This window comes from Colletes gigas, unplaced genomic scaffold (genome assembly GCF_013123115.1).
Source record: "Colletes gigas isolate AHSC1104 unplaced genomic scaffold, ASM1312311v1 Colletes_gigas_Sc00012, whole genome shotgun sequence".
In the NCBI taxonomy this organism is placed as follows: domain Eukaryota; kingdom Metazoa; phylum Arthropoda; class Insecta; order Hymenoptera; family Colletidae; genus Colletes; species Colletes gigas.
In genome coordinates, this window is record NW_025106641.1 from 4,234,765 (window position 1) to 4,261,980 (window position 27,216).

Sequence of the window (27,216 nt, forward strand, 5' to 3'; positions counted from 1 at the left end):
CGGTTGAATAAGCTGCCAGTATCCGCTTCTGAGAAACATCAATTCAGACAATCGTCACCTTCCTTTCGGCAAGTTTGTCACCGCGAAAAGGTTTTCCCTGACTGAGCGGCTCCCCCGAGCACAATCCAATTTTCTATCGCAAATTGCTTTTTCTTCGGTCGGGTTTCGCTCCGCCGTGACGTCGGCGGATAGAATCGCGGGGAAAAACAATTATAGCATAGACAACCGTTAATCGTCTCCGGGCAAACAAAAAAAAAGAGAGAAAAAAAAAAATCGATGGTCCTTCGCGAGATCTTTTAACGGGCAATAGAGCCAGACGCTCCGCTTAAAAATAAACCGACGAATTCGAAAACCAGATGCACAAGAATAGAAAACCGGCTAGATTTCTATGGCTCGCTTATCGATTAATCGTGGCTGGAATTTTTTTTTTTTTTTTTTCGGTAGCAGCCTCGATGACGTCTGCTTGTAACTAATCGCCGTGGTCGGTCGATAACGCGTGTATCTTTGATCGAAATCAACGCGATAGAGAGTTGCTCGAGTGCATGAAAACAGCGGGAACGGTGACGAGAACGCTAAGACGGGGCGGGGCGGGGTGGCACGAAATAAAATTTGTCGGTTGCATCCCCCTTCTCCGGTGGAGCGGTAACCTGCAGTTGAGGTTGTAGCGCGCGGCAATAGAGGCCGAGCTGATCAGTCTGCGCGAGTCTTTCGAGTGGTGAACGTCGTTTCCTCCGTCGTCCCTTCGAATACGTTCTTTTCGTTCGACGAAGCTCGATCAAACCTTTCCCTGCACGGTTTTCAACCTCCGTTACGCTGTTTCGACACCGAATAAAGACTGTTTGGCCGAACCGCTGCTCAGCATCGAACCGATCGACGCGGCTCGATTTACACGGACACCGATACAGCAGAAATTACCGAGCACAGATGGTCAGAGGTGGGTACCAGTGTACGTTTCCATGCATTTTTCTATAAGATTATCCATCCATCGAGTGTTCTTTCGTTCGCGCGGTTCTACGATCGAACATGTTTCCACTTGGGATTCGCGAACGGAACTGCATATTTGAATTTGGCACACACGGCCACGGTTGCGGGTTCCGACTTATGTTCGCGCGTGCATTCAAAACGAAGACCCCGGTATGCAATTAGAGCGAAGTACTCCGGGCGAGACGCTATGAAAACGTTCGTCTTGAAATCGACGCAGGAATCTCGAGTAGAAACGTTACAACTGGTTCTAAACGGCTATGACGTTTATCCGGTGTAATAATACGCGAGATGATACTTTCCTCTCTGTCAGGACTTTCTTACCTTCTTTGTTTCTCCTCGGTGGGCTGGCAGAAGTGGTCACGGCTCGTGGATGTCTCGTGTGCAGGTCGCATTGTCTAAGGTCGCGAGGCACTCGTCTCGTTCGAGTCCCCGATCCTCTTCCTCGTGCAGCTGCGAAGGTCGATTTCCCGGCTTCTACCAAATAAAGAGCATTCCTTCAGTACTTGGCGCAAAATTGTCTTTTACCTGTCTCGCGATCCTCGCGAGCGGCGTCGCTATTTTCCGAAACAATAGACGGACCGTTCTTTTCATCGTTTTTCTTTCCTTTTTCTTTTTCTTTTTCTTTTTTTATCGCAATTACCGAGGCGCGAACAATCGTATGTAACGTCGTTGGTCAAATTTATTCCCAAGGTGATCGCTTATTAAGATCCTCGATGCTCGAACGTGAGACGCTTCTTGGTCCACGTGACGCTTAATTAACCATTTTATTAACGAAACAGACGCAAGCCTCTGCTCTATGGGGCCAAGGTTTCGATCGAGTCGGATTCGCGTTCGTGATCCTATTTTAGAAAGAGCAAGATAGGTTACCTATACATCACCGATCGTTCTGGCAATACAGATTCGCAATACGCGCCGATAATCGCGATCTATTGCGAACCGACTGCCACCCAGAAATAATTCCTCCGTCGAATCGCGGCTTCCTAATCTCGTGTAACTTTTAAACCGCTGCTATTAATGGCGGTAGTAAAATATATTCAGGAAAATATAAATTGAGGTTCGTGTGGTTAATGACGGAGGAGGATGTGACGTGAGCGTGCACGTGTAAATGCGCTCAACGTAGTGTGCTTCCGTCACGTAAATTTGCACGTGTCGTCTGCGCAAAACAGTCGATCGCCATCTGGTCAGAGTTTTAAATTCTTTGCGTCGTTCGTTAGACAACGAGTAATCTCAATGGAGAAGACTCTGCTAAGGTAGTCGTAAATTCTCCATCTATTTGGTAAACAACGTTACCATCGATCGGGAAAAGTTCTATTATAAAACAGGTAGAAAAGGAAAATCGGGTTTTCGGGCACCGTCTCCTACCGATCAATACCGTTTGCCGATCGATCCTCGTTAAATAAAACGAAACGATGCAATTTAAATAAGAAAATCGCTCGACGGTCCATCGTTTGACTTATAAATTATAAAAGAAGATAATGGCGCGTCAACGTCAGTCGAAATCCTTTCGAATTACCTTCCTACGTTTCGATGCAATCTAAATCTACGCGGTACTCTATCCTTCTGAAATCATCGTTGTCCCGTACGACATCGAGCGCGAACTATGATACTTTTTGGAACATGAGATCGTTGTCTTGAAATAAATGAGGCTACTTACACGCATCGTGTACTCGCCAGAGACGCGTGTAACACGATTACGTTTGCCTGGACAATCTAGTCAATATAATCATCTTTGTACATTCGCTGAAAATCTCGTAAATCGTCTGTACTTTGGAGAACAAGCATCTTATTCCCTCGGGAAGATGAACGAAGCGTTACGCGCGCTCCGGGGTGCGTTAAAATTAAAATAGTACTTAATAATAGTGTTCGTAGCTCGACACAGAGACACTCGTGCAATCGTCGCGGTGTGTAATTTCGTTAGAACCTCTCATTATTCGCGGAGAGAAGCAAAGCTTAAAAATTGTTTAACGTCACTCGGTATTATGTTATCCCGAGAAAACCGCCGTGTCATAAATCATTTCGCATGCACGGTTCCGATTCGTAGAACGAAATGTACAAAAGACTTTCTATCGGAATTAATGAATTTACGTCATAGCATTTTTTGTTCCAGGGTCGTTGCCTGATATCGCAGTGACGATGGCATCGGGAAGAGAAATCTACGGTGCATTCAGGTAAGCGATTGCAAAACAACGATTCAAGATAATTCAACGATATAAATAATTGTCATTGTTTGCGCCCCGACGCGAAGCAAAAACGCGTAGAACCGAGAAAATATAACGAGCACGTTGTTTGTTCCCGGCTACGCGTTAGGCAGTAGATTCGTACATTCTGGTCAGACCATATAGCGTTTGCAAATACGCGCATAGAAGCCCCGTTATTTCCAGAATTTTCGTGGGAGTAGATTTCCAATACGACCTTTCTGTAATCGTTTCTCCGGAAAAGTCGACGTGGGTGGCAGTCGATATTGCCAGATTATATGATCATCTTGGATGCGCTATCAATCTAGTCTGGTGCACAAATAATGCGTCCATTCCGGCTACGAAGGTCTTATAATAAGTTCGCGAGTTTGGATGCCTCGTATTTTCGCGTCGATGCTAAATCAACAACATCCCCCTATCCAACGCCTTTCCAGAAAGCATCCGTAACGCTACATTCCGGGCTTCCGCCTAACACGATTCGCGGATTATAATTCCCGCAGTACAAATATTTTCGTAGCTCTATCGAGGCCACTGTATCGTAGGAAGTGGTTCAAACGATTATGGTTATAGACCGTGACGCATATAAGAGTCCCTGAATCTGTACGTCCTCTCGTTCCCTCTTCCGCCCCTCTTTCGTAATAATTTTCTCCAAAGGACAGAGACCAAACGTTTCTCGATAACGACGAATCGTGCGCGATCTATTTCTGATTTTATCGCCGATCGATACATCTGATGTCAATCCAACGCAGATATTTTCCGTAAAATCAATCCGTTATCCATAGTCTAGGCTACGTGCTTCAGTACCAATGACGTAACATTGACGCAAGCGACAATTGTTGCCACTACAATGCTGTAGGGCAGAACGTCGATAGTTCGGTCCGACTACGAAAATCACATTCTCCTTAGCGACAAAACCCGTTCGGTTCTAAAAACCTGAACTTCAGACGTTCGACGATCGCTTCCCCTTGATTTCTGTTACCCTCCAAATAATCGAAACCTTGAATTTCACGTTTTTTTTTCCTTCCCGTACACCGACTCGTAGCAGACGTCGGGCAGACTCGATCGTATAAAACGCGTACGAACGTCGTTTGAAAATCCCGAGACACGTATAGAATACAGAGGCACGCGTGTGTTAAATCTCGAGTGCATCGTACACGGGAAACGGAATATGGTGGCAAGACTCGGAGCATTAGAATCAATCGATACCACAGTTTTCGTACAAAGTTGCAAGAAAGGCCGCGAAGAACACGCAAATATTCGCATTCTAATGGCAATATCGATTAGAAATATTCCAGCCAATACGTGCACAATCGAGGGGAGGCTTATTGTTAAATAATTCCCGAGGGAATTGGAGAGCTTTTAAATTGTTTCGAAAATATACACGTGAAAACATCTGTGTAACGTGGTGTTTCCTTTAATTTACAGCCTGATCGTGGACGATGTCGATTCGCACTCGATATCGAGCGAAAATTCAGATTTAGACGGTCTGTCGAACGAGAGCAGCTCTCAGAACTCGTCGAGCCAAACGCCGTTGGACAGTCCAGGCGGGCCAAGGGAAAGGATCAAGCAGATGCAAGTGGAGGCCGAAACTAGGAGAGGAGAATTCGCGAGACTGCTCGAGGAACACGCTCAAGTCGTGAGGAAGCTGAAGATGATGGAGGCCGAGGAGCAGCTCTCCGCGACCGGAAACGTTATAGGAGCTAGGCACGCGTGATTCCATTCTTAATTGGGCAGAACAGTCATAGGGTTGGGACCACTGCCCCCTCGCGACATTGCACCGACTTTTTAGATGTTGGAAATTTGGAAAAATTTCGATAATGGTTGTTGCGCGGGTACAAAAATACTCGTTCGACGTCAGCAACTTGATCGCACGAGATGCACGAGAAAACAGTGTCGACGTAACTCGTATTTTTGAAACGCGCACACGCGCCTATCGCAACAAACTCTCTGATTTCTGTTAAAGTGAATCCAATAAAATTATAACTCGCGTCGATACGTTGAAAAGCGTTGCTCGTTCGAGCAGACAATTCATCCTTCCTTTTTATTTTCTATGCTTTCCTAAGTGTTTCTGCTTTTTCTCGTCATTGATAGAAACCTCGTTGCGACTATTTAAAGAATTACCGACTTGCCCGAACGATTGCTTTTCTTTCGTAAAGTTCGCTCGATCGTTCATTAATCTAGAAAAATATTGCGAACCGTACGGAGTTTGTTTGCTCGGAGAGATAATCCATTTTGTGTTTATCGCAAAGTCTGAAATACTTCTAGTTACGACAATAATGAGGAACACTCGGCGTACGCTCGTAAAGTTCTGGGACAGGAGGATTAACGAAACCATTATTTCATGTATATACACGGCAAAAAAGAAAATGGTTGGCCTAAGCGTAGTACAAACTTTTGAGGTATGAACAGCAAAACTTAGTGCTGACCAGGAAAGAATGGAAAGCTTTGGTTCTAGCACTTGTGTCGTCTACACGCCGCCACGTTGATAGACCATCGTCATTTCGCTTTAAAAACGAAGCGTTGCGATTATGTATATCTAGTAAATCTCGACGAAGTACAAGCTTATACATTTTATAGCGTTGTATATTTCAGTGTTCCATACGTGTAAGTTAGTTTTATATACCGTAAGCGTACGTACGATAGCATAGGATCATAAGCCTGTCGGAATACGCGTAGAGCTTTTGTAAATAGATTTCTTTTCTGCGTAATGTATCATCTAAAGTGTTCACCGGCGGAAAGCCCTTGCGATGTAGTTGCGCATTAACGGAACCGTTATTGAGAACTATTTTGTTTCATTGCATATCGCGGATAATAGGAGATTCACGTTAAGTATGGTCCAACAATTTACGAATACAATCTTTCTCGTCTCTGCGTGCATATTGCGTCAGGTTTGTATCCGCATAAAATAGGTATTATTAGGCATTTATAGAACTATACACGTATACATATGTATAAAAATACATGAATAGACTTGTGTTATAATGTTAATATTAAACTATAACAGAAATATTAAGAATGTATTGATCTATCCCATTGTTACTCGAATGTCCTTCGATATACTCTTCCATCGTATTTTTGACTTGGTACTGATAAAAAAAAAAAACATGGCAATAATATTTTAAATTCATTTCGTGCGTCTGTGAAGCAAATATGTAATCTTTATTATTATTTTTATGTTTTAGAGATCACTGTTGTACTAATTATAGTAGCTTCATATGATACAAACAAGAATGTTGCGTAAAATAATAAGCATTACATATTCAAAAATATATTGGCTTTATTTGGGTGATTATTACATACATATGTGTATTTTTGATCACAGAAATTATTTTTGATTCCTCGTAACGCGATATCTTCGTTCTTCGACTGAGCCGACATCATTTAGAAATCGATTCATTTTAAATCAGCAACACCTTCACTACTTAAATTAGCACACTTCTATAATTGTTTTCCATTATATTTTTATGTTGTTATACAAATATTTATGCAATAATTTAAATCAACAAAATGTGTAGTATTAACAATCCAAGACTGTTGTAAACCTTGTATATAAAAAAAGGAATAAAATAGATGTTAGAGTAAATGTAAAAATTAGACATATGTAAGTAAAAACGAAAATATAGATGATAAGGAAGTGTTAAAAAAATAAAAACAGATATGGGAGATAACATAAATTAAAGGTACATTTTTTTCTTACAATCTAAAATTCATATACATGAGTTTTTGTATATTATCTAAAATCTCCATATTTGTTAAATATCGGAATATTAATGCAGGTAAATATAGTTAGAAAAAATCACTTTGCTTGTTTTTGTATGCACACGATTAATTTAAAGGCTTATAATTCACATAGATCGTAACGAATTTATGCATCTGGTAGTCTGCGTTGAGTTGCCAGTGACATCAGTCTATGACTTAATTTAACATTGTGATCTCTTAAGTATCTTATTAAATCTGCTTGTTTTTCAAGTAACTCTTCCAAGTTTGTTCCTCTATTGTCATGATGTGATTCTCCATTACCTGCATACGTGTCTTGAGTGAAAGAAGACAACCATTCTTCTCGAGTAACATCAGGAGGTGGACGTGTTCGATTGAACCTTAATACTTTTCCTAAAAGGTAAAAAGAATTTATTTCATCCAAGTCCTATAATTTGTAAATATTTTAATATAATCTATGTACTTACTAATATAATTTACATAAACTGGCACGATAATCATAAGTTCTAATGTTGTTAAAAGTACTATATAATTCAGTGGAGTAAACCACTCTGATGCACGACAGTACTGTTCGTAATTAACTTTATGGGTATGGTGCAAAATCACAGCCAATAATAAATAACACATAATCCATAATGATGCTGCAAACAGGGGTGCCCGAATTTGTTGATATGTTGACTGATAAAAAACAAGATACCCATGAACACGCAACATATGATGCTTCATTTTCACAAAATGATCAGTTAACATAATTATCAACCAATAAGCACAATGAAGATATAAGTATATAAAATAAGTGTCACATTTATTTTTCTCTTCCGGCCATACGGACACAAACACAATTCCTATAATTTCTAAAGATACCTACAATATTAAATAACCATGTAGTAATACATGCGAGCTTTAAAATCAACCTGTCAATGACACCAACAAAGTTGAAGCTTACACCAAATATGAGAGGAATAGATATGATTGGTACAGTATCCAGCTTTCGAAAAGGTTCTTCTTCTTGAGAGATCAACATAGGCTGGAGATATTCCTCATCATCCATATTGTTAGACACATCAAAAAACACAGCTCCCTAGTAAATGCACTAATTACAAACAGTCATCATTTCGTTTAATACCTTTGCGATACGATAAAATGTAAGGATACTTATATAAAATGAATTCTATAACAGTGGTCTGAACGTTAAGACACAAATCACAGTTAAAGAAGGTTATGGTTGCATTATACCAAACTGAGAATGAAAGATACAATAAAACTGCGATTTAATTAACACGTTTTTTTCCAATTGTACTCACACTACCCGAGGTGTTTGAATTTCTAATAAGGCTGACCATTCCACAAAGAAACGAACGAAAGACAAAATAAAAATATTACACTCTTCATAACCAATAACAAGCTAATATTTTTTTAATGAATTTCATTCGTAATCGAGAGTAGCTTTTTCGAGCAACCATGCTTCGAATACTATAATCCGCGATATAACGCATAACACAAATAATCTACTCTTGTGACGATAAATTTACGTGTAACTGACCATAGATACAGCTTACGACACAAGATCAAAATGTCTACCAGCAGATGACAAAAAGGTGCATATGGAAATACATCTATAAAACTCGGAGTCGTCAAATATAAAATAAATCGATCGACATAAACTGCGTTTCTTCCTGTAACCTAGCATCAAAATCAGTCTGTTCCCAAAATATACATCTATTTTTGAACGACATAGACATGGTACATACGTGTTCGTTTAATAAATATTTAACATATCTTGGAATGCAAGAACAGAAATAAACATCTAAGTATCTCTCATGAAACTAAAGAACATAATGTTGAAAAGAAAAGTTTCATAAAATAAAGGGGAATAGAACAGTCGCCAATGGGTCATGGATACCAAATATCTGTGTGCGTGACGACATTAATCAGACGAAGTTGAATAAATATACACAGGAAGCGTGAAACTTTGTTTTAGAAACGCGGAATAAATCTTTATGCATAATTTCATTCCATTAAATGTCATATATAGTTTTGTTCAAAACTGAAAACCGACATTCAGACGAGACAAAAATCGACTATAAATCGATGTTCAAACTTCACGTTTTCTTTACCTACAGTAGGAAGGGAAAACAAACGATGGATAACAGATAGCCTAGACAAAAATTTGCACAAAACTCATCAAAATTCTTAGTAATTGTTTAAAATATAAAATTTACAAGTATGTTCGGACGACAGATTTTTTTGGAACCAGTAAACGATCAACGCGAACAAAGAAGACGCAACGAGTACCTTCGACAACTTTTAGCAAATCAAGAACATGGACCACCATTTACCGGATTAATAAGCATTCCTTCATTAAGGAACGATGGACCGACGCTCGGTTTAAATTTTATCCTTGTCGATGATCCCGATTGCATGCAACCGAATGATTTATGTTTTAGGGCACATCGAACGTTAGTATAAAAATTGTGGTTTGTAACACTTTATGTGGTTCAACCTGTATAATTCCCTTTGTAATGTTCTTTATATTTTTACTAGATCTCCTGTTTCCCCTTTCTAAAATTCTTTCGAGAATCCGTTCAATTATAATTTTGTTGAACAGTAAATTATCAATTATGTTTTTGTAACTACAGACATGTATCGAGTCAATATTTATTGGAATATGTAAGACAGATGGAAGAAAGGTATGCTGCTATGGAAAGAGAGTTGATGAGAACCAAAATGTTAGTTCCCGCAATGACGCGCAACACGATCCCCGTCCATCGAATGGTATTTTAACAATGCTTTCTTAATGACTCGACATTTCTATCGTTGGATATGCGGGAATTTACTTTACTAAAGTCGCAGACGGGTGTAAATTGGAAGGAATGCTCACCCGCGAAGAAGTGTGAATATTCGTACGGAACTTCGTCCGGAAATCAGGGGAAAAATCTTGTTAACACGCGTGAAATTCGTAATCAGGAGAGAATTAACGTTTCATCGAGAAAGAAAAATTATAATGCAAGAAAGAATAAAGATTCGACCAACAGGATCTTGGACAATGTAGATTGGACGAAGCGTCAAATCCCTTCCCAGGTAATTATGATCCTTCAAGCTTCGAGGCGAAAGAGACGTTGGAAAGCATGTTTTTCTTTATTAGCATTTCCAAGACGATATGTATCCGATAAAGGATCCTAGTGATCACACGTGTGGATCAAGAACATTGAACAATAATTCAAGTATGGTGTGTTCGACGCACAACGTTGCTGTTATCCTTCCACAGGAATCAACACATTCGACCATCGATCATTTTAAAGTAATACATGTAAAAATATATAGATATATTACAATTGAAAGCATCTAATACACTTGCAGACAAACAACGGTAACCATAAAGCCATGAACAAGTGCGATTCCATTAAAATGGTTGGCAATTCCAAGAAATCCTTGACCCCTTTCAAGACTCAAAAGCCAACGACATCGACCGACAAAGTGTGTTGCCTCTTTGAATATTTTGATGGAAAATACCGTAAGAGTTATGGAAATATTTTGAGGCGCGAAATAACGATATTACTTTATTTTTAAACCGCTCACAACCATTACTGCTATCGACGATGAAAAGACGTTGATGGAAGCATGCCAAAGGTTCGAGAAGAAACACGAACCGGAAACGTCGTATTTTATTGACTTCGATGCTAAACACAAGGATCATACGCAGGCCAGTTCCATGGTAAACACGCCGAAGTTTCAACCAATAATGGGGCCAGAGTTTAATAAGGATATTTGCGAGGGAAAGTTTGAAGTTAAGCGTCAAGGACCAAACACAGATCTGGTGGAGAAATATGCGTCTAAAAGAATGAAAGTTTTCGAAAACACGGACACGCGTCGTAAAGAAAACTCGCGGGTTGATCAAACGTTCCAAAGTAATCGCGGTCACTGGAGCAGTCACTCGAAGAAGCTTCCTTACGAAAAACCGCGTTTTGTGAACGACCAGGCGAGAAACTTTACGAGAAACGTCCGTCCACGGAACAGAATCCCAACTCCACGAAGCAACGTTCACACTGCTTCCACTCCTATGATACCTTCTACTTCGAACCCTCTTTTGGATCCCAACGGATTAACCATTCAACTATTAAAGTATGAAACGAAAATGGGTTATCGATTGATCAATGTTGTATTTCGTTTTCTTTTTTCTAGGCTGGCGGTGTTACTTTACGCTCCAGCATTAATGCCGGCACTGAATTTGTTGATTGCTCGACAAAGTAGCCAGACTTCCATTCCGATGCCCTGCTACGAAGCTTCGAACGATCTCTTAACGCAAGTTTTTCGAATTCTGAACAGCCAACAACGCATTCCGAATTTATCATACGCGCCGACCTCTCGAGTCGATGAATATTCATCGCAATCCCGAACGGAAACAAATTTACCGGACACCTCGTCTCTGAAGTCAGAAACACGTTACGAGGTACGATAATCCTTTGTACAGTGATTTTTTACAGGCTGCGGTCAACTAAGTTTCGCGAAATGGTTTCAGAACTTCTCGAATCAGCTTCGTGTCGGCACAACCACAGAAAATCTAACCAGCGATCGACACGAACAAATATCAATCGCAATAAATACGTCCCTAGAATCGTGCACCTGTCACAAACTGTCATCTGTTCAATGTAGCAAGTGTTCTTTGTGCGAACAGGTAGAAGACAATCAAGAAGAAAATCAAGAAGAAAATCAAGAGGACAATGAAGAAGAAATGTTCGCATGATCGAAAAACGTAGTTTTGAACTGTCGAGAAGTTTATTGGACATCAACGTCCGAGGTTGCAACCAAATTAACGATACCTGAACATCGTGGACGCGTAATTGATACATCGGAAAAAGTATTCGCACGCAATACAGTATCTTAAGGACGCTTGCGCGCGAATCTAACACGTGGCGAAGGAACGGAGCTTTTCTACGAACGTTTGTCGAGAACTTGCAGTCGTGCGTGCTTTCGCCCTCGAGACGCGTCCTCTCGATAACTCTCTTCCAATTCGCACTTTCAATCGAACAGAATACGCGATGATACTTTTAAATCGATGCCCGTGACTGGACAATAAAAATCCACCGCGAAGGCCGCGTCGATATTTCGGAGATCAAGAACAAATTAATGGAGAGTACAAAGCATCGACGAAAGAAGTTATCTCCTATCTTTCTGGAACTGAAATAATTCGTTGACGTACGTTTATGTGGCTCGAGTGTGAATATATTCGGTGAGAATTTGTTCCCAAATATGTTTTCGAATGTGATCTATCGTTGTTGCACGATGACAACGCGAGAGGAGAGTCTGAACGAAAATAGATGCAAAAACAAGAGCGATTGAGCTGTGAATGACCGGCTCGGAGTAGTCCAAACAAGAATTTAATCTATTGGTATTCAGTGTAAAGAGACTTGAATTAGGATGAGCAAGGAAGGGAACGAGGAAGGTCCTCAGGATAAAGGTGCTGGCGGCGAGGCTCTGAAGAAAGATTCGAGCGCGGACATCTATGAAAATCGAGGGAGCAAGAAACTCGTACGTTTGGTTACCGTGCTGGCATACATGTTCTCCGTAAGTTTCGTGGCCATAGTTTTGAGCGCGTACTACTTGTTCCTCTGGGAACCACCCAATCCGAAACTTTTACGAAGGCCGGTTCATTTGTCCAGCGAGCCGGAAATACAATTCTTATTGAGCGATCCATCGATCGTGTCGAATCAGTCCAACGAACTCGAGCAAACGCTCGTCGGTCGTGTCGTCGACGATCACGGTCATGTAACAAAAAATCGTGGCAACTTGAACGATTCTATGGTCGTATTAAGAAATTCTCTGATAGAGTTTTTGCGAAACAAAAGTAACGATTCGAAGGATCGAGATCCTCGTCGAAAAAGTTCGGGAGATCCCAGTTTCACCGAGCACGCTTCGCTCGTGAAAGAAGAAGGATTGAATTTGGCGGAAAAGTCGAGCGAAGGAAGTGCAAGGTTCGTAGCAAGCTTGGAGAACAACGTTGAAAGTGAGATGATAAACAAGGGGATACCTTCATCGAGAATTAAGAACGAAGAAAGTACAATTGATGGCAACGGTACGCCTTCGACATTGAACTCTTGGACTATTTCTGGAAACGAAGAATCGAGTAAGAATCGTTTAACGGATGCCATCAACAGCACCATGTACGGGTCGCAAGATGTGTATCGGTCGAATCGGAATTTGACAAAACATTTAACCGTATACCGAGAAAAGAGGAAAAAGTACATTCCAACGAGCCCTCGAGCAAAGGTAGGAACAGCTATTACCGAAAGCGGTGTAAAAATTGAACCGAAGACCGTTGAAAATGCTTCTAAATATACTACGGATGTCGAAGTGCCGGAAAGCTCCAAATTAAATACATTTAACGGAGGATTTACAAGTACCGTCGAAACGACCACGATAATTAACAAATCCGATGTTATTATGACAACTAGGGATAAACAAGATCCCGAAACGCAAAGAAGCAAAGATAGCGCGTACAATGTCGGGGTTCTTGTAAATAAACAACCGGCTGTAAATTCTCATATCTTGGAATTTACCGATGGTCCGAAATCAAACCTATCATCTGCAAAGTTCCATAGCGTTGCGATCAATTTTCGAGGTAAACAAACATTTTAGAATGTTTAGAATATACATCGTATCGCATGAAACGAGTAATATACAAAGATCATAAGTCGTTAACTTTTGTATTCTGTGAATGGTATCGATAGCATAATGGGTATTTCGGAATTAATTGAAACGTAAGATGTTCACGAGATTATCGCGATTTATTTGATCTATAATCGGTGTATATAGTTAAGTTTCACCTAGAGAAAAGGATAGGAATGCCCGGCCACGGTCGCAATGAAAAGTCGTGATTAAAACCTTAGAAATAAAATCGTCGATGGATTGGTGTGCGATGATTATCCGTATTGTCCGCGTAATAACTGAAACAGGGTCGGGTCGATCCGTTATGGCTTCTTTAACGTTGCACCGTTACGAATATTCTACAATTTCTAAGAACGATCGCCTGCGGCTTCGGAACCGATTTTTCTACAGAAATTTCTACCAAACTACACGACGTCGAAAGATGGTTTAAAAATCGTTTAGAATCTCTCAAGAAGTAAAGATATTCCAGTTCTTTTTATTTTTCGATATGAGAAACTCTCATTGGACAATGTCCGCCGATAGAAAGGCTATGTTTGTACGCGAAGTGATCGAAGAACGACGTCTTAATGCTATTAAAATAAAGGCGCGCCTCCTCTGTGAACCGAGTAAACGTTGTCAGAGTCGCATTACACTTAAAACAAAGACCTGGTCAGCTTTCATTGAACGTTTACGAATTCTTGTTCCAGCGGATATTTTTAACGCCTCGCGATTTCTATGAAAATGACACCGTTTACGTAAATGATATTCTTTTACGAAACAGGAGGACGTCCTGACGCATCAGACACGTTACAGCCGACAGCTTCGAAACAACACGCAAGCTCGACCTTACGTAAAATGCTTGCGCAACATTTTTAAACGGTTCATTATCGCTTCCAAGGAAGCACCTTACCTGCACGTCGGGACGATTTCGATTTAATTATACTTCGAAGAACAAGAGGCGCGTACGACGTTACCAAACTTATTCGAGCTTTTACAAATAAATTAATACGCTATTCGTAAACTTGTGTAGTCTTTAAGCGTAATGTAGAACTAGGTTTCGAATCAAAATTTCCAAAAGACCTGCGCGTACGATTTCGATACGATAATGGATGGTAAAGCCTTGAAAATGAAATAAGGCAATTGGTGCATCGGTTTAAGGGTGTGGCGAGTTTGTTGATGGAAGTAAGGAGGTAAAAGAAATTTCGTCCAAAATCTGTTAATGGAAAGACAACTCTAGAAAGCCTTTTCTTAGGCGATCGGTCGAGTACTTGCGAGAGAGGTAAAGGTCGATCGTGTCCCTCTGTTGGCCATTGTGGGAGTCGTTGCCACAAGGGCATTTATCACGGTGAATCCCGTAAAGTAAAGCAGCCCTTGAAGCTTGCGAAACGAAGCACGAGTCAAGGTTCTTGGGCTTGCGCAGTGAAAGCTCGTCGGTATCATTGAACGGGTGTATTTTTTAACAGCTGCATTGGTGGGAAATGTTGATCCGCGAGTCAAGGAACAGAAATAATCGTAGGATAGTGGGAACGCGAACGGATAGAAACCATTTGCGCATTACGTCCTCGTAAGCTCGTGGCCTTCTCGCGGAACTAGAGCGTTTCTGCGTTCTCGTTACGGTATTCGCAGCTTTCCTGCGGTAACGCCCCATCGGTAAACAAGTTTCTGATCAGAATATACGAGACACTGTAAGGGTGAACGAGGAACGAGTATTCGAGAAGCACGCATTACGAGAACGATGGTGCAACAACGGTGAAAATATCAAATCGAAACAATGTGACCCGTTTCGTGGCTAAATATCCTACGTAAGGGCGTGTGGCACAAACAAGGTATGGTCGTGATGTGCTGCTTGCAATAGTAAACTTGCAGTGTTTACCGGTCGTTTGTAAATGTAAAGAATCCAGAAAAACTAGATACAGAAATTCGGGAGAAGATTTCAACGAGGGAACGATGATTTTCTCGGTATTTCCCAAAAAATTTTACATACATGGACACATCGTGATTACCAGGGCCGTTGCCTGAATTTCTAGCACCCAGATCCAACTTGCAATTTAGACGCGCTCCTTCTAACACAAATTGAATCAAAATTTTTAACTTTGAAGTAATACGCGTTGGACAAGATGTATATAACATTATTATATAACTATATTGTTACATAAATTACTTGTCAAGCTTCTGTAGTCTTTATAAATCGACTTTTCTTTGCTCTTGAATTAGAAATTTCATCTATCTTTGCATGGAAAGTAAAACTCAGATATGACAATAATATTTTCTTTTTCGACGCATTGTTTACATCCATGGTAAGACCGGCCCTAGTGATTACGATCCAAGTTTCGATTGAAAATCAAATTCCAAAGGGTTCGATGATCAGTTAACGAACTAACCAGAATACATTGTATCGAGATTCTTGAAACGATCAATATTTCCATCGTTAATGTCTCGGAAATGTTAAACTTCCCCGATCGAGATCCAGCGTTCTGGGAATAGAGGACCGAGTAAAGGTGATTTTTTCTAGACGTGAATCGAGGATGCAGCTGCCGCGTAAAATGAGCGCTCAAAACGTGAATCCAGAGAAATCTAACACAGACCTGACAAGCGTTATCAATACGCCAGGGAATCGCGAGCATAAGGCGGCAAGCAATGAAATTCGATTCGCTGGCGACGAAAGGAAAGACAAGCTGTACGAGCCAAAGCATAAACAAAAATTGGTACGCGTGTTGACGGTGGTGGCGTACGTTATATTTGTTAGCATGGGAGCTATTCTGCTGTCTTTGTACTATACTTTTTTGTGGGACCCTAAAGACGTGTCAGTCAAGCCGAGAGCGAAGTTGGATTGTGCCAATACGTATATCCCGAATACTCTCACCATTCCCTCCAATGTGAACGGTAAAAATAGGATTTGATCCGTCGAGTCGGCATAATAAATTCAAATCGATTTCCTGTCTATATTTTAGATTAACACATCCGTACGAACGTGTGTACCGAACAATTTGTACGATACGACAACGTCGAAATTGTAAAATTACTCGAAAGAAACCGAACGAAATGGAGATTTAAACTTGTGTCTCTTTTTCAGAAACGCAAATAGAAAAGATGACAAAATCGATGTCCCAGGGAAACGAACGATCGCCAGTACCAGAAATCATAACTACTCCGAGAACCACTCAACGACAAAAGGACTTGTTAACGATTTTAACAGAATCTACCGAGATATATTCAAGTCTTTCACCGGCAACGACATCGGAACTTTCTCAGACAAATTTTAGTACAACGAACAGCAGAGAGATACTCGCTAAAAATCGTTCAGAAAGTACTTCGTAAATTATTAAAAATTTATCAAAAACGATTCGAGAAGAAACAAACTATGTAGCATTAAAACTTTCCTAGATTTATCATAGTGTTAATACGTCGATTTAATCGACGCCAGCAAAATCGAGTCTTCAATTTTACAAACTACTCTTATCAAAGGCCTATGATTCTGTGAATAATTAGGAATTGTACAGATTGAATGGGAACCAAGTGTGATCTTTAACACGGTATGTAAGTCAAAGACTGCATACCTTTTGGAAGGAGGAATCATTCGCCTAAAACACGATTCTAATTTTGATACGCGTAATCATGCGGCCGAAGTGATACTACGATTTGCGCAAACAGAATTGTTTCAGGAAATTGTAATCAAGATTGTACCAGTTTGAAGGAATTTTTTAATCGCATAATAAAGAAATTGAACAGAATCATATGCGTGGAGATAATTTTTGTTATTCGTAATGTAGACTGTAATCCACAATTTTATCAAATAAAATACATACTAAATATTTACATACTTATACGAGATACATTGACGGATTTCTCATTCACCGGTCATGAGCATGTGGACTGATTTTTCCGACCCAAGCATTTTGTTTGCCCTTTCTGTACCCACAACTGCCGAAAGTTGCATAACGTCGTATTTACAATATAGAACAGTTACTGTCATATTACTTTCAGAGCCTGCTTGTGGATTCTGATTAGCTTCCTGCATTAAATTACACATTTCGCTATAAAATTCGGGAAAGGTGGGTGGCGCATAAAATATGATGTGTCTTATGCCTTTCACTCGTATTCTACGAAAGAAGTGGAATCGTTCCGAGTATATGAGAAAATGTGCATCGCTGTGGAAGAACATATCTCTCGCTCTCGCTATTTTTGCTTCCTTGGAATATTCACAAATTTGTACATAATTATATTCTTCTTTCTTAAAATAATTACGCAACTTCACAAAGTCAAAATAGGATGGTACAAATATTAACGTGTGATTCATGATTCTGTCCTTGTATTGAGGAAGTATTTTTCCTACAAAAAAGTCCATTCTATGCTCCAATGCTTGGGAATGACTCGATGTTTCGAATCTATGGAAGACTTGAGGAATTTGTACAACCACGTGACAAATAGATCCAGGAGAAATAGGATTTATTACCTTAATTTTTCCTGCATAATTGTAACATCTCTTATTAAATATCCCATAAATTTCAGGTACATGAATACTTGAGAATATTAATGTCTGCCTATAGTATTTTGTCCACCCATTAACACACCAACTTCTTACTCTGGAAAAATCTGTTCCATGAGAATCTTTTGGTTGTAAATGAAAGTGATTTAAAATATGTATCATGTGATCCCAATTTTGCATTAAAAATAATTCTGCTTGATCTAGGATCAACAACTCCACTGATGCTAAGAAATCAAAATCCCTCTCAGCCTCACCTTCTGCACCTACTAATATTCTCAGACCCAAAAGTGACGTGATTATTATATCGGAGGAATAAAATTCTGAATACAATTTTAAAGTCTTTTTTGTGATAGAGATTCCTATTTTGAAAGTATCATCCGTGTTTCCCTGAAATGTTAGCTCATAATCTTCTGGTTTTGGGTTCTTCTTTGGCATTATTAATTCATTGCCGCTAAAATCTTCCATGAATCTCTTCTTATTCATTACAGAGCCACCTTTATCTTCTCCGATTAAAATAGATATCAATAATTCAACAATTTTTAAACACGAATGTCTAAAGGGAACTATTATCAAAATTTTTGGTCTCACTAATCCTTGATCTCTGTATTCATCTGGAATTTCTGCCATATTTGAACATTTTGATTTTGTTATTTTTGCATTATGATGTAATACCTTTGTTCTGGTCTTCAATACATGATTAATTGCGTGTAAACAATATATAAATCTTATTTGATCAGCATTTGAGAATCTCCTTTCGGGATAATATAAATCCTGATAATTATTTATCACTGAAAATAATTCCCTTTGCAAGGAAGTCAAAGGTGGTGAATTTCTGCTAACATCATCCTTTATGTTTGAGCAATTAGCACTTGTAACATTGTCTTGAATTTGAGGTTTTACGTATAATCTATTCCAATCTATAGTTTCGATCAAGCTAGGAATATTGCCATGTTTTGCAAATTGTTTATCTTCTAACACAGATACTTTTGACTTTTTTGTTGAATCATTTACATCCTCCAGGGGCTTTGGTATTTGACAAATAAGATTTCCTAGGGTAGGCCATGTTATTTTCTGTGTTTCTATAATTTGTGGAACATTAGAAACTGCTTCATAAAGTTTATCGCTTAAATCATCTCGAAGATGAATTGAAAATGGATCTTTTAAATAACCAGCATCTTCCTTAGCTGTTTCAGGATCTTCTTCGTCCACTTCTCTCACTTTAATCTCTTCGTTATCGCTATGACTCGACAATTGTTCATCAATGTCATTATTACTTATAATATCGTCTTTGTTGTCAGAAGTATCGTCATCCGAACTAGATTCAACAGCAGTTACTCGAGGATTATTAATATTCGAAAATGTGGATAATAAATCACGTATAGGATTTGCCTGTTCGTCGTCTGAACTATCTGTTTCTATTTCTTGCTGTTGTAATTTCTCTTTCTCGAGCATCTGCCTGCGTGTTTCAATTTCTCTATTTTTAACATCGCGTTCTTTAACATACGAAGCCTCTTTTAGGTTAAATTTACCTTTCTTTGGTTTCGGTCGACTATCACGACGGTCAAATTTTCTTTTTCCACCACGAACCGGTCTTCTACCACGTGCCATTATGATGGTATTAATTAACAACGAATATTTATACAAATTTCCATCGAATTATGAAATAAAACTAACTCACGTGTATGTACATATATATTATCACTGCGTTCAACACGACTCAGTTACACAAAAAACAATTTAAAAGATACAGTCATTAAGAACACACACATCTTATGAACGTATCATTAATAATTAACCAAGTTATACATATATACAATAAATATTTTTAAAAAGTATTCGAATAACGTTAGATAACTGTAAATTAGGTTAGCTTCCCTACAAAAACTTTGTGCAATGCAATGCATACTGTACATACAGTATATGTAAAATTCACTATATTCACGCTGTACAGGTTATGAGCGCTAAATTTAAAATATATACCTCATTACTACGGTTTTATAAATCTTTTAAATAAAAATATATTTCTTCTTATATCAAACATAACATATATATATACAAACCATATATAAATATTCAACTTAGAATAAAAACAAGTTAAATAGCTTAAAATGTTCGATAATTGAATGTGTGAAATAAAAAGAAAAATTTTAAACAGTATAAAGTATTTGGTAATTAAAGCAATATTATCATTAAAGTGTAATAGCTTTGATTCGATCAAATAATTGCCGTTTTTAGATGCGTACTATTAATTAATGCATACCTGTTAAGATGCAATTTAGTATGTAATAATAATGTCCTGTACATAGTTCCTCTCACTCTTGTAAAACAAAGCCTCATCGATCGGCATGATATTATCAAATATTTAGAAATACATCGAATAACACGAACATTTGAATCTCCATTTACGGTTGCGTCACGGGAAGTTAAACATCTGTAAGAAAACCGGAAGAAATCTGTACGAGGTGCCCATATCATGAAGATCACGTGACCGATGATTTCAATGGATAAATTATCGCAGTGAATAAAACTTTTTAATTACCGGTCTTTTTATCTTCAATTTAACGGATCAGAATTTCAAGGAAGCTGCATATCACGTGACAGTGCAGTAAGGAACTACAAAGAATTTAAAAAATTATTTTTAACGTATATTAATGGAGGGACATGTGCTCATCATGCCGTAACAATAAATAATTTTTTTATTACCGGCTAGTTATGACGTGATTCGTCTGCAGCTTAAAGTAGTTAGTGACAACTACATTAACGAGTGTTCTTGATAACGTGAACGGAAGGGAAAGGCAGGAAGTAAAAAAAGTGGGCAAAATTAATTAACCCTTTGCTCGGTTGTTTACAAAATATCCGGTTCCTGACAGGCCTTCCGAGTCAACGAGTTCAGGCGAACAGGCGATACTGCGCGCGCAGTAATAACACGCCGCCGACAGTGCCGTATATTTTCTAATCTTATGTCACTTTGCCATAATACCTATAAAATAAATTACAAACGATTAACACTATAATAAATACATACATTAATTGTTTATATTTGAATAAATCAAGGTTAGAAGACATTTAAATAATCATGTTACATATTAAATAACATTACTAACTTGTAAATTGTTTTACGCGCTTCTAAAGCGTTACTATTAATAAAATGAATTCTAGCAAATATAGAATGATTTATATAAATGCATTGTCCATATACCTTTAGTACAATATACCAAGAATACCTGCATAATTCTTGTATCAAGTATTCGTATCGAGAAGTACAATATACTTGCTAGTGTATACGTTAACTATTTTTATTAAATGATTTCTTCTCGAAATATAATACTTTATTTTTACGTTATTGTGCGAGTCATGTAGAAATAGAGAGAAATGTCACGAGCACGGTGGGGACGAAGTTATTCTATACGAGGTTGAGAGTATGAGCTGCGGATCGTAAATGCACGGGCAGTTTCGATATAGAAGTTGAAGCGCCCTTAGCAGTGGTCGTGTATAGAACCGGTAAGCTGTGATTATTTGGTAGTTTTTCAAAAACGAGAAAGTGCCAAGTTAGTGTTTGACAGCTTCTTAAAGCTCTCGGGCAAACGGTTGTCAACGGACGTATAGGAGGACAGAAGTCAACGAAGGTTTTTTTCGTGTCTGATGAGCTCCTCCGTCGCACCGCTGGTGGTAAGATGGCTGTGCAGCTGGATGGAGGAGGGAAGGAGGACTTGAAAACACAGTTTGTCACGCGGGAAGGGACATACAAGCTAATGACTTTGTCGGAGTATTCGAGGCCAAACAGGGTTGGCTATACGAACAGTCAAGGAAGTGCATCCGTTAGGGTGTCTTTCGTAACATTACCGGACCCAGCAGATCCTACGGGTACGCAAGGTCTCGGCGACCGAATGTGTTTCAATTTTGGAAAGGAGCTCTATGTTTATGTGTATCGAGGTGTTAAAAAGGTAAGGCGAAGTTTACCTGTATTTAACATATTCGTCTAATGTATCTGTGTTTAATCAAGCGTGGATTCATTTAGACCTAACCTCGAAAACGCATACCGAGACTCCATCTTTGCAGACCATCACCACACCTAATAGAATCCTCTTACTTTGTACATTAATACACGTAAAATTTCATTTCCTAAACTTATTTGTAGTCATGTGTTTCCTTCAATACTAAATACCTCGTTTATTCCTATTACACAATGCATTGATGGTTTCTTTCACTTCGTTTAAAATATATAATATATATTGTCTCATCAGTGGTTAGAACTTTGATTACTTAATTCATTGAAATTAGTTTACTTCCCATACTTCAACTAATAATGAATATAATATTATTATACTTAAGAAATTTTAATGTAATTCTACATACAAATCTTATGCAAATACTTAGTGTGGTTCTGTAGTCACTTTTTAACCATTATTTTTATTAAAGTTTTACTTTCAATGAAGATAATTGAATAAATATTGAGAATTAATTATTTTGGAAGGGCAATAATGAAAAAATATTATTTTTGTAATTATTTCTTAAATATATTAGTTTTTAAATTTTCTACCAATGTTTATATTAAATGTATATTACATTAAACTGTTTCAGGCTGTGGATTTAAATAAACCATTGGATAAAAAATTATATAAAGGAACTAATCCAACTTGCCACAATTTTAATCAAACAACAGCCACTGCAGACAGTGCACCATTATTAGTGGGTTTCTCAACAGGACAAATTCAGTTGATAGATCCAATTAAAAAAGAACTCAGCAAATTATATAATGAAGATGTAAGTAACATATCTTGATGAAGGCACAAGTTAAAGTACATTGCATATCATGTACTAGACTTTTTGATTATATGGGAGATTGTAAAATACTGCTGGTACAATCCCAAAATTATGGGAATATGTTTATTAAAGATAAGGAAATAGTTTGTATGATACTTTCTAGATTGTTATTACCACTATGCAGAGATATTTGCCAGTAATGTGTACAAAAGCTGTCAGCACTTATCCAATCTCTGTTGATATGAATGTGTTATCTTGTTGAAACATGATAAACGAGAAAATTAATAATAGTTTAGTGGTTCATAATAATGTCCAATGCATCTTCTATGATATAATATTTAGTACTAATACTTGTGATATTCTGTTTTGGTTGAAAAATTAAAAAAAAAATTAATTTTTGATTTCATTAATATAATTATATTTTTTATAATACGCAAATTATGAAAAATATGACAATGTGAAAATGTTTTTTAATGTTTCAGAGATTGATAGATAAAAGCAAAGTGACATGTATAAAATGGGTTCCTGGGTCAAACAACCTCTTCTTGGTATCGCATAGCTCTGGTCAACTATATTTATATAATGAAGAACTCTTGTGTGGTACAACAGCTCCCCATTACCAGTCTTTTAAATCAGGAGAGGGTTATGCCATATATACTTGCAAGACAAAATCTACAAGAAACCCTTTATATCGATGGGTAATAGGCGCAGAAGGATGTTGTATAAATGAATTTGCCTTCAGCCCATGTGGCTCAAATTTAGCTGTAGTTTCCCAAGATGGGTTTCTACGAGTATTTCAATATAACACAATGGAGCTAGTGGGTTCAGCTAGAAGTTACTTTGGTGGATTTTTGTGTGTATGTTGGTCACCAGATGGAAGATACATTGTTGTGGGAGGTGAAGATGATTTGGTGACAATTTGGAGCTTTCATGAAAAAAGAGTGGTAGCTCGAGGTCAGGGTCATCACAGTTGGGTGAGCGTAGTAGCCTTTGACCCCTACACTACATCGTATGGAGATCATGATCCTGACTTCAGTGGCTCAGACGATGAAACATTACCCCACAGTAATCATAACCACTTTCATGAGAAGTCTAATCGTCTGTCCACGACTTCGCAAGGAGTTCATTCGAATAGAAACTCTTGTGGTTCAGAATTAAGAGTGTCGGGTGGTACTTGCTACAGGCTAGGTAGTGTGTCGCAAGATACTCAACTGTGCTTGTGGGATATCACAGAAGATGTGTTGAGGCAACCAATGTGTGCGAAGCAGAGGCCATCCGCAGCAGGTTCTGGTACTCTTTCCACATCAGGAACAGTCAACAGTGGGAATGGCTCAACGACGAATCATCACTTGAACAATTCTAAACACAATAATTTGAATAATGTTAATTACAAGGGAAACGCGAGTGGTAATAATGAAAGTAGTAACAATAGTACGAGTACAAATACAGCAGTGTCAACTGTAAATTCGTTGACTCAAAGGTTAGCAGGCCTTGGTTTTGGTGAGCGTAAAGGTGATAATCATAAAAGGAACTTTAGCCTCACTATGAGAGGTGGTGGTGCATCTAATAGCACAATAATGCAGAACAGTGGTGGTGATAAAGCTACCACTAACTCGAATACAAGTAGTAATATGAACAGTGTCAGTGGAAGTTTAGTAGGTGCAAATAAAAAGGCTAGTTCCGTAATGGACGATCCTATGAGGTTGATAGGAACTGCCTGGTGCCCTAGGTTTGATGAGTGCCCAGTGTTAGAACCGCTGGTGTGCAAGAAGTTGGCGCATGAGAGATTGACTGAATTAGTGTTTAGGGAAGATTGCTTCGTAACAGCGTGTCAAGATGGATATGTCTACACATGGGCAAGGCCTGGTCATATGGTAGGTCCCCTCACCATCAGCAGCACTCTGCACAGGCCACACCATCATAGCAATCCTTATACCAATATTAATTCCTTGCGATCTAACGATCTATGATGTAACCCATCTTCAGCTGTTATTGCAATTTTATGAAGTAGGGTTTTTTTTTAGAGATGAATTCCAATTTGTATATAAATAGAGATAGAATTTAAAATCATTATCATTATTGAATGAAAGAAATAGACGATATGATAATGCTTTGGACGATTATCCTATTATCATTGTTGAATTGTAATAGGTGGCAAATGCTCTTTTAGATATAAAACTTTATGAAAATGCGAAGGACACGAAGGGGTAGTTTTGTTTTTCGACTTTGGTATTGTAATAAATACTGTTCTTGTGGCATCGCATGTGTTATATACACATACTGCTTTTGAAAGATTTTTATTTGAGAATAAATGTATTTTTCTCATATTTACAAATTAAATCCTAGTTTACATTTTATCCAAAGCAGTATATATATGAATGGTGCCATTGGAAAGCATTAAAGATCTTCTGGCATTATTCTTTAGTCTGTATTGTATATCAATTACAGAAATGTACGGATGGATGATACTATGAATGGACAAATTTTTTTAATTAATTTATGTTCTGTTTATAAAATTTTTAATTTTTCTGTTGCATGCTTGCATTTACTATTAATTATATAAACGAACAAATTTTTTTTAGTTAAATTGAGCAAAATTTCAATTTCAACGAAATAATACAAACATATATGAATAAATTAAAAAAAATAATAAATAGTTACAAACGAGACAACACATTCATTCATAGTATGAGCCTCCATTTATATCTGTGCCTAATGATCATCTGGTCAAAATATATTCAATATGAATATTGAAGAAGTACATTAGTATAATTATAAATAGAATATATTTATGTTTGGTTTGCATCATTGAAAGTAACATTGTTTGCGCCCCATAAGATTTTGTAACAGGGCAGGCCCCTTAAACCCTTCTTTCTTTCCTGTAAAGTGTTACTAGCTTAGCTTAGCGAATGATAGAAAGTCAATGAATTATTTCGTCAAACTATTGTCCCAGACTATAATAATGTGACATTTAATCCTTTGTTGAAAACAATGAATTGCCTTGTTGTACAATAAAGCAAAAATTTGAATGAAACATTGCTGCTTGCTTCCTGCTTGAGTTTTATACAGAATGCAATGCAGAAACACCAGATGAAACATACATACATGTATATATAACATTGTTGCGATTTGTTACAATTATTTTTTATGAATTTAAGATACCAGATTCAGTTTCCTGGTGTATTGCATAAAGCACTTCTATTATCAAAATACCCTATGCTCCCTTATCTGTCATAGCGATTTAACAAATTAAAATTTTTGTGATAATTTTCATATAGTGTGCATTGCTTCTTTTATAGTGACAGTCTTATAATTTTATCGGAAGATGCTTGTGCTTGTTTCTTATGCCAATGGGGCATTAATTTTTTACTTTCATTGGAAAGATTAATGTTCTGTACCATGCTTTGGCTGATGCAAGAGTATCATGGATGAGACTTCCCAGAGTTATCGCATGGTACGTACAATATAATGTTTTTTTGACTTGTTTACTGCTTCATTGGATTGAATAGTACAGTATGTTTTCATGTGCTCGATCTGGTAGTATGTGCCGTGCTAAGGCATTTTTAAATTATTTACCAATGATACTTCTATGCTATCATTGCACTGTTTTTTTTTTTTCAATGCACTTTTAGAATGAACTTATTTTTAAAGTGCTTTCAACTATTTGCAGAATTTTTGTACAGACGAATTAAACTACTCATGGTAGTGAATTGTCGTGCATCTTTTAATTGCAGCCAGGAGTAGGACAGGTTGGAAATGCTCTACATGTTGTTAGTCCCGCGGAAGGCGGAGGTACCATAGTATAGCCAGAACCGGATATCGGCACACCTTCAAAGCACGAAGAAGAATACGTCCCGTCGTTGCGTGTACTGCAATCCTCGGAAATGCAGTTTCCATATACGCATTATCGTCACTTGTATTATGTATGGCCAAGTGAAAGTTATTCCAGTACTGTTTAAAGATGGATAATCAAAGAATGATCAGAAAGGCATCTAACAGCTTAATGCTTAAAGACTCATTTTTATTTGGTAAGTTAATTCCGGTGCATACATTTGTTCTTGCTTTCCATCCTCTTTTCATTTACCGCATGGGAAGCATTTAAATTTCATAGTCTTAAGCATAAGACTATTGGATTTCATAAGAAAATCCAACAGAAGTAATGAGTAAATTGTGTATACATGTATATATGTATACATATGTATGTTTTATCGTATATACTGTATACTATATCATTCCAATAAGGTCCTGTTAAGTAAAAAATTGAATCGAATGGTGTCAATGCTAAATGCATATATATAATATAGTATATACAAGGTGTTCTGCCACTCTTGAGAATAATTATTTTGGCCTCTAGAACCTCCCATTAAAATTTTTCCCAGGGGTGACTGAACACCCTGTATATATCATATATATGTATATGTATAT

At 37.9% G+C, this 27,216-nt stretch overlaps 6 protein-coding genes across 13 annotated transcripts; 4 read left to right on the top strand and 2 right to left on the bottom strand.

Moving 5' to 3' along the window:
- Positions 1-644: 644 nt before the first annotated feature.
- On the top strand, positions 645-6,814 carry LOC122399185. 2 transcript variants are annotated; one of them, XM_043399666.1, is made up of 3 exons: positions 645-946; positions 3,092-3,152; positions 4,605-6,814. In XM_043399666.1, exons 1-3 carry the CDS (start codon positions 925-927, stop codon positions 4,891-4,893), a joined length of 372 nt encoding a protein of 123 aa, XP_043255601.1. In that variant the 5' UTR covers positions 645-924; the 3' UTR covers positions 4,894-6,814. The 2 variants fall into 2 exon arrangements, with proteins under 2 accessions (XP_043255601.1, XP_043255602.1); XM_043399667.1 differs by having other exon boundaries at positions 645-934; positions 4,605-6,811.
- Positions 6,815-6,843: 29 nt separating this feature from the next.
- Positions 6,844-8,557, bottom strand: LOC122399183 (transmembrane protein 192). 5 transcript variants are annotated; one of them, XM_043399662.1, is made up of 4 exons: positions 8,440-8,557; positions 7,843-7,977; positions 7,364-7,760; positions 6,844-7,289 (listed from the first exon to the last, which is right to left on the bottom strand). In XM_043399662.1, the coding sequence occupies exons 1-4, from the start codon at positions 8,440-8,442 to the stop codon at positions 7,045-7,047; spliced, it is 780 nt and encodes a 259-aa protein (XP_043255597.1). In that variant the 5' UTR covers positions 8,443-8,557; the 3' UTR covers positions 6,844-7,044. The 5 variants fall into 5 exon arrangements, with proteins under 5 accessions (XP_043255597.1, XP_043255600.1, XP_043255596.1 ...); XM_043399665.1 differs by having other exon boundaries at positions 7,843-7,989; positions 8,440-8,468; XM_043399661.1 differs by having other exon boundaries at positions 8,201-8,457.
- A 144-nt stretch (positions 8,558-8,701) lies between these two features.
- LOC122399182 lies at positions 8,702-11,669 on the top strand. Its single transcript, XM_043399660.1, has 7 exons — positions 8,702-9,671; positions 9,744-9,977; positions 10,042-10,197; positions 10,239-10,373; positions 10,504-11,018; positions 11,079-11,346; positions 11,416-11,669. The coding sequence occupies exons 1-7, from the start codon at positions 9,576-9,578 to the stop codon at positions 11,638-11,640; spliced, it is 1,629 nt and encodes a 542-aa protein (XP_043255595.1). The 5' UTR covers positions 8,702-9,575; the 3' UTR covers positions 11,641-11,669.
- A 49-nt stretch (positions 11,670-11,718) lies between these two features.
- LOC122398935 lies at positions 11,719-16,871 on the top strand. Its single transcript, XM_043399204.1, has 3 exons — positions 11,719-13,390; positions 16,012-16,424; positions 16,615-16,871. Exons 1-3 carry the CDS (start codon positions 12,315-12,317, stop codon positions 16,857-16,859), a joined length of 1,734 nt encoding a protein of 577 aa, XP_043255139.1. The 5' UTR covers positions 11,719-12,314; the 3' UTR covers positions 16,860-16,871.
- A 499-nt stretch (positions 16,872-17,370) lies between these two features.
- LOC122399181 (U3 small nucleolar RNA-associated protein 25 homolog) lies at positions 17,371-19,903 on the bottom strand. Of its 2 annotated transcripts, XM_043399659.1 has the most exons (2): positions 19,706-19,903; positions 17,371-19,621 (listed from the first exon to the last, which is right to left on the bottom strand). In XM_043399659.1, exon 2 carries the CDS (start codon positions 19,477-19,479, stop codon positions 17,389-17,391), a length of 2,091 nt encoding a protein of 696 aa, XP_043255594.1. In that variant the 5' UTR covers positions 19,480-19,621; positions 19,706-19,903; the 3' UTR covers positions 17,371-17,388. The 2 variants fall into 2 exon arrangements, with proteins under 2 accessions (XP_043255594.1, XP_043255593.1); XM_043399658.1 differs by having other exon boundaries at positions 17,371-19,903.
- Positions 19,904-21,497: 1,594 nt separating this feature from the next.
- LOC122399186 (WD repeat-containing protein 20) lies at positions 21,498-26,650 on the top strand. Of its 2 annotated transcripts, XM_043399669.1 has the most exons (4): positions 21,498-21,971; positions 22,609-22,791; positions 23,274-24,665; positions 26,526-26,650. In XM_043399669.1, the coding sequence occupies exons 1-4, from the start codon at positions 21,702-21,704 to the stop codon at positions 26,595-26,597; spliced, it is 1,917 nt and encodes a 638-aa protein (XP_043255604.1). In that variant the 5' UTR covers positions 21,498-21,701; the 3' UTR covers positions 26,598-26,650. The 2 variants fall into 2 exon arrangements, with proteins under 2 accessions (XP_043255604.1, XP_043255603.1); XM_043399668.1 differs by lacking the exon at positions 26,526-26,650 and having other exon boundaries at positions 23,274-25,286.
- The last annotated feature ends 566 nt before the right edge of the window (positions 26,651-27,216 follow it).

Coding starts and splice junctions, on each gene's coding strand:
- LOC122399185 (XM_043399666.1), top strand. CDS start 925: ATGGTCAGAGGTGGGTACCAGT. Junction 947..3,091: donor GGTCAGAGGTGGGTACCAGT/GTACGTTTCCAT, acceptor TTTTTGTTCCAG/GGTCGTTGCCTGATATCGCA. Junction 3,153..4,604: donor GAAATCTACGGTGCATTCAG/GTAAGCGATTGC, acceptor TTTAATTTACAG/CCTGATCGTGGACGATGTCG.
- LOC122399183 (XM_043399661.1), bottom strand. CDS start 8,239: ATGGTCAGCCTTATTAGAAATTCAAACACCTCGGGTAGT. Junction 7,978..8,200: donor ATTCAAACACCTCGGGTAGT/GTGAGTACAATT, acceptor TGCATTTACTAG/GGAGCTGTGTTTTTTGATGT. Junction 7,290..7,363: donor AGTTTATGTAAATTATATTA/GTAAGTACATAG, acceptor TTTACCTTTTAG/GAAAAGTATTAAGGTTCAAT.
- LOC122399182 (XM_043399660.1), top strand. CDS start 9,576: ATGGAAGAAAGGTATGCTGCTATGGAAAGAGAGTTGATGAGAACCAAA. Junction 9,978..10,041: donor AGCGTCAAATCCCTTCCCAG/GTAATTATGATC, acceptor TTTCTTTATTAG/CATTTCCAAGACGATATGTA. Junction 10,198..10,238: donor CGACCATCGATCATTTTAAA/GTAATACATGTA, acceptor TACAATTGAAAG/CATCTAATACACTTGCAGAC.
- LOC122398935 (XM_043399204.1), top strand. CDS start 12,315: ATGAGCAAGGAAGGGAACGAGGAAGGTCCTCAGGATAAAGGTGCTGGC. Junction 13,391..16,011: donor CAAAGAAGCAAAGATAGCGC/GTACAATGTCGG, acceptor ATCGAGATCCAG/CGTTCTGGGAATAGAGGACC. Junction 16,425..16,614: donor CATTCCCTCCAATGTGAACG/GTAAAAATAGGA, acceptor TCTCTTTTTCAG/AAACGCAAATAGAAAAGATG.
- LOC122399181 (XM_043399658.1), bottom strand. CDS start 19,635: ATGGCACGTGGTAGAAGACCGGTTCGTGGTGGAAAAAGAAAATTTGAC.
- LOC122399186 (XM_043399668.1), top strand. CDS start 21,702: ATGGCTGTGCAGCTGGATGGAGGAGGGAAGGAGGACTTGAAAACACAG. Junction 21,972..22,608: donor TGTATCGAGGTGTTAAAAAG/GTAAGGCGAAGT, acceptor AAACTGTTTCAG/GCTGTGGATTTAAATAAACC. Junction 22,792..23,273: donor GCAAATTATATAATGAAGAT/GTAAGTAACATA, acceptor TTAATGTTTCAG/AGATTGATAGATAAAAGCAA.